Source organism: Nicotiana tabacum, chromosome 5, assembly GCF_000715075.1.
Source record: "Nicotiana tabacum cultivar K326 chromosome 5, ASM71507v2, whole genome shotgun sequence".
Classification (NCBI taxonomy): domain Eukaryota; kingdom Viridiplantae; phylum Streptophyta; class Magnoliopsida; order Solanales; family Solanaceae; genus Nicotiana; species Nicotiana tabacum.
The window spans coordinates 146,751,835-146,762,232 of record NC_134084.1 but is presented as its reverse complement, the minus strand read 5'-3'; the positions used below and the strand labels follow the sequence as shown (position 1 = coordinate 146,762,232).

At 35.6% G+C, this 10,398-nt stretch overlaps 1 protein-coding gene across 1 annotated transcript; it reads right to left on the bottom strand.

Moving 5' to 3' along the window:
- Positions 1 to 488: 488 nt before the first annotated feature.
- LOC107770203 (ataxin-3 homolog) lies at positions 489 to 8,448 on the bottom strand. The gene is made up of 2 exons (XM_016589481.2): positions 7,995 to 8,448; positions 489 to 1,289 (listed from the first exon to the last, which is right to left on the bottom strand). Exons 1-2 carry the CDS (start codon positions 8,226 to 8,228, stop codon positions 708 to 710), a joined length of 816 nt encoding a protein of 271 aa, XP_016444967.1. The 5' UTR covers positions 8,229 to 8,448; the 3' UTR covers positions 489 to 707.
- Between the last annotated feature and the right edge of the window lie 1,950 nt (positions 8,449 to 10,398).

Sequence of the window (10,398 nt, the reverse complement as noted above, 5' to 3'; positions counted from 1 at the left end):
TAGCATTCCACGTGTAATGCCATTTTCCCACCAATACAACTAGACCAGTTGTTGAGTTTTTGCTGTGTTTGAAAACGTAGCCTTTTTCAAACCAAAGCAGCACAAACAATAGTTTTCAATCTTTTGAATCATGCAAACTATTTATTACTTCATTTTACAGAATTTGTATTGTCCGGAAAAAAATAAATTAGAACTTAATAACAGGAAATTGATAAAGTGGCTTTGTTCTGGAGGCGCTTATGCTTTACTTATCATCGAAGACCACAGTTTACTAATAAGATGCTTCCAGCTGAAATTTCAGATAAGTACCAGTCTAGCAGATGCCTGAACAAAGCCAATAAAATTATCACAGGACTAAAGAAAGAAAAGAAAGTAAAGTGAATGGAGGAAGAAGAAAATATAACACATAAGAAAACAATAATTGTAACTAAATTGTATCGTAAAAACAGATTGAATGGAGGAACTAAATAGCTACAAAGTACAAAGTCCAGGAAGATATAGGTTTTCCATTTTTGTTTTCAAATTTGTATAGCTCCATCTTGGTCTCAGCCAACAAACAACATCACTGTGTATTTTTCTTTTTAAATAAGTAAAAACATCACTGTTTAGGCTGCAGATTATGAACTAGTATCCAACACTGGATACAATTTTGAATAAAAACTGTTCATAAGTTTTTTCGGCTTAAAACACTGTAAAATATTTCCTTGTCATGCATTAGCTGCACTTTTGTCCTTATTTTCATTTTCCGAGGTGTCAGGTTTGCTGCTGACAGCGGGGGAAGAATCCATCAAGCTGGCAGCAATTGCAGCTTTCAGATCCTCATCTTCTTGATCTAAAAGCATTCCATCTTCCTCATACTGGCGGTATGGGTCAGAAGGCCACGAAGTTTGACCACTTCTGCCACCAGTTCTCTGTGCTGCGTTGCAGGACTTGGTAATCCTCTCTGCATCTTCTGGTAACAGCCATTGTCCATATCCATTAGAAGCTTCAGAAGAACTGATCGGACATTCCTTGGGAAAATTTCCCTTCACCAGAAAAATGCTCCAGCCAAACCCTTTCAAAGAGTCTAAATAGGCTGAAAGGTAAAATTTGGAAAGGTGCTCAGGCGCAGCCTTAAGACTGTCAAAGTTGTACCACTCCCCATTTACTTTCCTGATACAGAACCAATGGTCCTGCAAGTGACAGATAAATGCACTTTCCAGTTCTGGATCAATCTGAGCCGGCTCAGCAACTGGGCTGTCCAGTGGAATGATTTGCAGATCCCACACCTCCAGTGCCTTTTGCAAAACCTGCCACCCAATTTCAAGTTAAAAATTAAGCTCTGCAGATAAAGCATAATGGTAATATAAGAAAAGCAATGGAAAAATAGATGCCACAGGAACAAGCAAGTTGTATGTTCATAGTGCCTGATTCCCTAGTTATGTCACACGCTAATTTGTCTTGCTCAAACTCAAACAGTTTAAACAAAACTTTGGGCTACATAAATGAGCAATAAACCCAGGCTAAAGCTAGACATTTCACTTGCTAACGGGGCAAACTAGATTTGCATTTCCACCATTCTTTTATGTCTAGCTAGTATATTTAATGGTGGCCTCAAAATCAATACCACCTGCATATCCAAGGAACAGGTAATCATTTACCATAGAGGATAAACAACATGAGAATAAATAAAATGCATGTCGGTAGGTTGCATTGAAGAAAGGAGAATTATTAAAAGGTTAACAAGAACTTTTAAATTCCAAACCAGCATACAGACATGTAGATCCAGTATTGGCTACATATCTATCTCTCTTTATTATCACCTGTGAATTTACATGCTTTTGATAGGGACAATTAATTGGTGATCTTCAAGAAATAAGATGGCAATGAGCAGCACTCCTGCCTCTCAACACCTTCCGTGATAATTACCTTATTTACAAAAATTTCATCCCATAAACATGCTCTTACATGCTAAAAGTAGACCACTAGGGATATTGACAATCATTATAATTCCTTCTTTATTTTGGAAGAAGGTATGTGTATAATAATCTTTCCTTCTATATCTGTTGAAAAAATAGGCTTGCCGAGCTTATGTTTTCAATTGATCGAAATTGGGACCCTACCAGATATTTAAATATTTGAAAGAGAAGATGTGATATTTGATTAGGAGACTAACATCAGACAACATTTACTGCAGTCACAAATGCTACTTTCTAATCTTTTTTATTTTTGCTTTTTTTAATAACGGAGGTGTTTAAGCCCGTGTGCTGGCACCTCAACTATTCCATCGAGTACCCATTACCTTTTCACTAGCACAGGCATCAATATACTATCAATCAAAGCTCTTTCACAACTAATATGCCCTAAACTATAAATAAAGTTCTCAAAGAACTTTCAAAATCAGGATGAAGAGAAAATTATAACTAAAGAAGAAACCAGGATCATTTGCCAAACAGCATTTGCAAACAGCAGGAATCAGAGCAAAAGCTCATCAACAGTTTGACAACGAAATGCCATACAAATACATAGTGGTTTTCATCCATATTATGTTCTCTCCTCATTGTTGCTCAAATTCTATCACTTTTTTCCCCTTTCTTTTTCTCTCTTTTTCCCTTTTTGATACAGTGGCGATATCAAGCCAGCTTTGCATCTCGGCTAGTCCATTAAATACTTGTTACCTCTCACCAGCACATGTACCAGGTAAGTCTGTCCACCAAGACCTAGACAGATAACACAAGTTCACCTAGTTTCATCTCTATTCAGATTTCACTAGATTGTTACTCCACCTCTTTGACCGAGGGCCTCTTTTCTCTTTCTTTTTATAAAAAAGTTCTTTTTTGTTCAAAATATGACATGTCATACTTTTGCGTAAGCTGGTGATCAATCCTTAGATATAAGAATGATTACAAGACCATCTCATATTTAAAAGTTACACCCATCAGCACTCAAACTAAATATTATTGATTGTATTTCTCCTTTTTAAACTTCAAAGTTCAATCACGTCAAGAAAGAAACTAATTTACTTCTTTGATGTTGAGCTTGAATCTAGTCTCCTAATTAGAAATCTCTTCTTTAGTTTCCACAAACGCAGAATTCATTATGCTTGGTACACATTTACAGAAGTCCCATAAGAACATTAAACTTTGTTACCTGAAGAGAATATAAAACCAGATTGCATTTGGTAATAAAAAATTTTAACAACAACAACAACATACCGTGGGGTCTGGTAATAAAAAATTTTATTTACCAAACAAAAAAAGAATATAAAACCAGAGGAAAAATCTTGCTCACTAAAAATATGGAGCCTTCTCTTCAATACAGACTCAAATCCATTGCATACACACTAAATGTTATAGAAATAGTTGACAAAATAATCTGATAAGATTCTTATTGTGTTGGAAATTGGTATCCATTCCATTCATAGACAGGATATATCATATTAAACTTGGATTTTGCATCCTTTATATACAAGATTTCATTACAATAAAAGGCTGGATCCTGTGTTCCTTGGTAATCAATAGTTTTATGACAGTTCAAAACTGATGAGATATTTCCTCAGTTCATATGTCTACATATTTCGTCAGATCTGAAATTGCACTCCTGCTGAAGTCAGCTCTGCCTAAAGTGAATAAAACACGCACCATAAATCAACTCAATTACTATGACAGAAAGTGATACAATTTCTACACTCATGGAAGTTCAATTGATGACTATGTTTTTTTTTTTTAAAAACTGAGGAATATCTGATGGCAACTGGTGCACGGTTTAAAATTCGGTGGATAATGGGTCCGACCTTCTGCCCTTCTCCAATTAATACCAAGCTTTTGTTTTCGGGCAGGGTTCGAACATGTTACGTGCACCTAACCCACAGATCACATGTTGCGCCCTTACTACTAGATCAACTCCAAGTCCCTGGGGCCAAATGATGGTAAGCTGCGCATTCAGATTTTAGAAAGAATAAAATATATTCATCTCACAAACTTCATCCAGAAATACAAAGCAACACTCCACCACTATCACCCCATAAAGGTCCCTTAATGACGTGTAATTCAAACCGGTAATAATTATGCTACAGAAAAGGGTTTTCGACTTCCGTATTACGTATTGTAAGTGACCATGATAACTCTTTATGTAGGAAAGAGATAATATTTGATTAGGAGACTAACATCACACAACATTTACTGGGGGCTAACATCACACAGCATTTACTGCAGTCATATCAAGGTGCTTTAATCAAAATTCTTTCACAACTAAAAGACCTTAACTCGACATAAAGTTTCCAAATTAACTTCCAAAGTGAGGATTGAAGGGAAAATTTAACTGAAGTAGAAACCATAGTCATCTGCAAAACAAAAAGGGATCAGAGGAAGTACCTATCAAGGACTTTGTTAACAGAAGAATATGCTAATACATAGTGATCGTCATCTAAGTTATGACCACCTCCTTTTTCTTTTTTTAAGAAAATGTTTACCTCCTTTTTCTTCTCCTTCCTTTTTAAGATAATCTTTTTTTGTTGGGAAGTCGGGTGGTTATATTAGATCATTTCATATATGTCTTGTGATGTGGTGATTATTTGCTAGATTAACGAGTTTAAAAATTGAACCCATCAGTGCACAAACTTGGGTTTAAATAATACTTCTCCTTTCTTCACTATAAATCTCACTGAAAAAATTTACTTCCTTCATATTGATTCATGGTAGATCTGCCAAGGACAAATTTAATTAACTGGCATGATATTACAACTAATAATCTAGTATGAACCTGGTCTACTGAATAGAGATCTCATCTTTAGTTTTCACATATATAAAGTTATCATGCATACGTAACAGAATGTTTACCGAAAATTAAAAATTTTATTGTTCACTGAAGAGAACCAAAACACAGCTTGCACGACGAAGCATCCCAACAGGCAGTTTGGATCTAGAAACCAGGCCCAGACAGAGGTAACACATGGACCCCACTCTCCAATAGAGGACGCGTTCCAGTCCCCCAAATCTATTGTCAAAAAGGAAGCAATTTGATATAAATTTTCGACACTATACATTCAGATGTTTCCTCTTCCTGCTACTACTTTGATATCCTTTTCATTTATAAATAAGATATTGCATTAAAGCTGGACGAGTTCCTACAATATCAGTACTTAAGTGACATATTTAAAATTGATAAGATATTTGTTTACGCAATTTGTTGGGGAGGGGCGTGTTGGCTTGGGGAGTGGGTGGTGGGGGAGGTAGTGCGGAGACAATATGTTGAGGATTGCTTTCCTGGTGGGAGGTAGCACTATAGCAGGTAACGGGTGGAACAATCGAGGTGCACACAAGCTCGTCCAGACACCACCATCATTAAAAAAGAATATGATTATGATTCTTGTAAATGGAGTTAGGGCGTAGTGCACGATTCATAGTAAGGAGGTACTATGGTAAGTTGCTACTTGCAAGTTAGAGAGAAGTCGTGTTTCCTCATCTATCAATTTGGATCCTAGGGTGCCAGAAAGATATGCTTTTTATGCTTGGTTAGTGGTTAGGGGTGCGATTCTGACGGTCAAAAACCTGGGAAGAGGAGGATCACATATGTTAGTTAGTGTTTAATGTGCAAACAGTTGGGAGAAGACGTGGATGATCTCTTACCGCATTGCGAAGTAGCATCAAGTTTGTAGTGGGAGTTTTTTAGATGGTTTGGAGTACATGAACATGCCGAAACTATGAAGAATGCACTATTTAGTAGGCCGTTTAAAGGAAGGAATTGAAGACACCTTGTGTGGGTTGTCATTTTATTAGCACTTACGTGACAACATGGGGGGAAAGAAATAGCTAACTTTTGAATGGGAAAGAGCTTGATTTTGTGCAGTAGAGGAATAACCTCATGATTTTAGTTTTTTTTGGCGCACCCATGAGATTCTTATTTGTATAGAAAATTAGGCGTCTTTCGTAGAGAATCATAAATCATATCTTCATGTGGATTCTCTATTTCTTTGGTATATCTCTGTGCTTTTGTATGGAGTGCTTTTCCATTATTAGTAAAATTATTCCGTAGGAACATGCTATCATGCAATACGTGAATTTCCACCTTGTTGAAGATCTATTAGCGCACCAGAATTTCCACCTTGTTTAAGATCTAGTGGTACTAGCGAAAGGCTTAAATGAATAACCATCGTTGTCAAGAACTTTACTTTTTGAAATGGAAAGTACAAATTTTGTTTAGGCATTTTATCAAATCCAGAATTCGAGACTATTTCTGGAATCCAACTTTACCGAAAACAAATGCAAAATACACATTAACCCTAAATACAATTATAGGAAGTTCCACAATCTCTGCATTCATGGAAGTTTACTTGACTGCTTAAGCTATTTTTGCATATTTTAGAAAACAACATACTAAATTGATCCCACATGCATCTCCCAAGGTTAAATAACAGATAAAATACCACGATAGCAACGAGAGTCCAGATCAGCAAATTCAAAATGAAAGTATCTCATCAAAATAATCATTTAAATCTTCAAAATGTAGCCAAACTCATTGGGAACTCTTGACTTCCAAATTTAAATATCATTACTATTTAGATTAACAAATTAACATTTTTCACATCCAAGGACGTGGCCCAGTGATCAATGGTCAATGATGGGTGAAAACCTTGGAGACCAGGGTTCAAATCCATAGACAAAAAAGGCCAGGTTATTTATTCCAATCGATCTAAGGCTTGGTGGATGGAGTTATCCGATACTTACGTCGGTGGAAGGTAGCAGGTACCCGGTATAATAGTCGAGGTGCGCGCAAGCTCGCCCAAGCATCATCCTTATTAAAAAATAGAAATTTTCCAAAGTATGGTAGGGCATATTGACAAAACATGGCAATATCCATGAAGATGAATTTGCCCATTATATTCAAATGGTAGCAATACTGGTAGAAAGGAATGCAAGGGAAACTACGTCCTGCACCCTTGATTATATTGCAGGTTTTGGATACGAAAAACAGAGGAATAGGTTTAGAAGATACAAAAGTGATCTTTTTTGTCCCAATTTGGTACCTTATTAATAGAATTTTTACCTTATCAAAAAAGAAGAAGATACAAAAGTGTGTTCTCAAATGATGTTCCGATCCAAGTACCATATCATTATTATAAAATACAGAAAACCGTCTCTGCTTCTCATTAATCAAGTACAAACTGCAGATATTGCTATCAGTTTATAACTCTAAGCTATACAAGTAAGACTTGATTGTGAATCAGCAACTCCGTGAGAGAAGTGTCATCCATTAGGACTTGAGAGAAATTTCAATTCCATAATTGAGCAAGTGAGCTAGGTCAGATGTGGAGCTACACAGAAGATGGACCTGGCTCTTTTCCTATTGAAGCTCGATTGAGTTTCTGGCAAATCATTTTCACCTAATTACATGCTTGCATATTATACACAATCAACCAAGCTTGAGCCAAAAACATTTAGCACACACATGACGCATTACAGGACTATGTATACCAAAGAAGTGTTAATTTAGATTTTATGCATCTAATACAAGGGTTTCAATCAAAAAGCGAGTTGAAACTCAGCTGGAACAGTTCAAACCTTATCACAATAGGATTATGAATTTCAACACAGGATTTCAAAAGGGTTTAAACTGCTCAACACTACTGCTTTCACATCAATGCTAAATACTCAAGATAAACATCATACAATAAAGAGCTCTAGACTACCGAAAACCTATCATTTCCTTATCAATCTTAGTTTGAATTAGCATTATTCAAAAGCTGACTAAAATTGACTCCTTGAGTCACACCAATAGTCATCCGATGTCAAACATAGCACAAAAGATACAAAGCAGCATTCAAAATAAGCAACTTACGCATCAATTTTCCAACAAAAATCCTGTCTTTACTTCCATATACGCTCAATGAAAAAGGTAAAAACATTAATTACACATAAATTTAATTTCCATTCATAAATCACTGCAGAATCACAAGACTTCAATTTTCAATTAGCATAAAGCGCATAAACATAAAATACACGTGTCTGTGTGTGAACCTGGATGCTGAAATCGCCGTCGAGGGAAACATTATGAGACTGTTCCGGAACAAAGTCGCCGCCACCTTGTACCATCATCTGCCGCTCCGCACGGTCCAGATCGGAAGCCACCGCCGCCAAATCGAACTCTGAGAAGAACGGCCCTTGTAAAACGGTGTTCACACAATGCACTGCGCAAAGCTTAGATTCTTGTACCTCATGGTACAACATCCCTCCATTGCTCACACCTTCCATTTTCCCTTCAACTTTCTTTGCCTTATCACGAAGCCAAAGCAAAAAAACCCTAGCTTTTCGATCAGAACACGCCTTTTATTTTTTTATTATCAAAATATAGTCTGGGTGAGAGATGTGAATGTGAAGTTCAGTTAATTTGGAAGGTAGAACAGGTTAGACTTGAGGGTGCAGAAACAGAGTTTGGTCGCTTCTTTATCCTTCTTCCTAATTGACACGTCATCTGCTATTCTCGGACCCAAAGGTTAAAAAAATTGATATATATTCATTTATTTGCATTAAATCATAGTATAAATAGATTATTATGTCGATCACACGAGCTCTCATCCATTAATGATGGTTAAATGATACAAACAAGTAATTTTTTAGCTGTTTTCGCATAGATTAAGAAATTCACATTTTAACATTAATTAGTAATAAAATTGATCACATTAATATTTATTATCTCTTCACATAAATACTCCAACATTATTTACTCCAAGGGGAATGTAGAAAAAGAATAATTAATTCATTCTTGAAATCTGAAAAAATCACTTATTTTGGACACAAAAAAAGACCAAAAAATTACTTATTTTGAACAGGAGAGAGTAGTATTCTCATCCGTATTAATCAATTAAAAATGATAAAATAACTATGTATACATTAATTGTGAATAAATATTTGCCGAGTTGAGAAACATCTCATTTATTCATTGTCTTTTTTCTTTTCTAATATTGTTTGTCTTTTGGCAAAATACATAAATATTCCCTTTAAGTTGTCATGAACTATCCGGCAAATATCTTATATGAGCTCATTTTCAATTAAACACTTTAAGTGATTATAAAGTGTATCAAGTAAATACTCGACGTAATCAGCCGATGTGTGTGATACACATTTCAAAATAATTTTAAGAACCAATTGGTATTAACACGTGGCTAAACAATTAAAATAAAATTAATAAAAAATTAGAAAACCTAATAAAATATAAATTACAAATTAGTCACCACCACTACCCTACTTCTTTCTTTCTTTTCCCCTTTTCCTTCTTCAACTCTTCTTCCCCAACAACCACATATAACAAAATACACAATCTTTTAATCCAGAAAATAGCTTAATTACATAATTATTTGTTTTGCTGGTAGGTTAAATCAGGTTTTCACATAATTTTGCAGGTGCTTCTTTAAGGGCCCATTATGAATAACATTATTGTGCTTCATTTCTTATAATTCCGTCGCCGCTGATGACACCGAGCAAAACAGGTAGAGTTTCGCTACCAGTTGCTAAACGACAAATTAATTGGACCATGAAATTTTTCAAATTATAGCCTCAAAAGGGAATTGGAGAAGGTCGATTGCCGGAAATGAGATTGAATTTTTATGCATGATCAGTGACTTTGTTATGGAGTAGTGGTTGTTATTGATTTTTTTTTTAAGATTGAAGGAGAAGAGATGAATTAATGGCGGAAAGTGGAACCGTGAAAGAGTTGTTGATATTCCTGTGTTTAGGTCAAGAAAATTTGGTGATGGAAATGAATTATTTTAGGAGTAAAATGGAATTAATATGGGAAAAATTAAAACAGTGGGATCCACATTAAAATTATGGTGGAGATGAATTTTTCGGTGAAGAAAGTGAAATTAACCGGGGGGAGGTTATAGTGGGACCCACAAAAAAATTAAGTTTAATTTGAAAGACGAGAACAGAAAAACACAATAAGATCCATGTCATCCTAAGGTATCTACTAGGCACACTTTTACCGAGTAGAAGTGTCTAACCGAAAATAGACTCAGTTAAGGGGTTTGCCTCATGATTGAGGACAATTTAAAGGGACTATTTATGTATTTCGTCTTTCATTAAAAAAATCCTAATATAACTGCATTCCAAAAGTTAGTTTATAAACTAAATAGTGCTAGACCATATAAAGATACTACTATTACTCAGTATCTAAACCAAATTACCAATAATATGATATATATAGAGAGAGGATAAATCAAGATCAAAGAAAGGTGTGTACGGGTAAAATCGGGGGCAAAGTTTCCTACGATTCCCCGGTGAGAGGACGAAGGGGAAGCACAGATCGACGAAATAATAGTTGAGGTCGGCAACCCCTCATATCGAGACCTAGGAAGAGTGAACGATATATATGACATCCGACATGGTAAAGCAACGCGCTCCGGACCGAGTATAACTTCTAGAC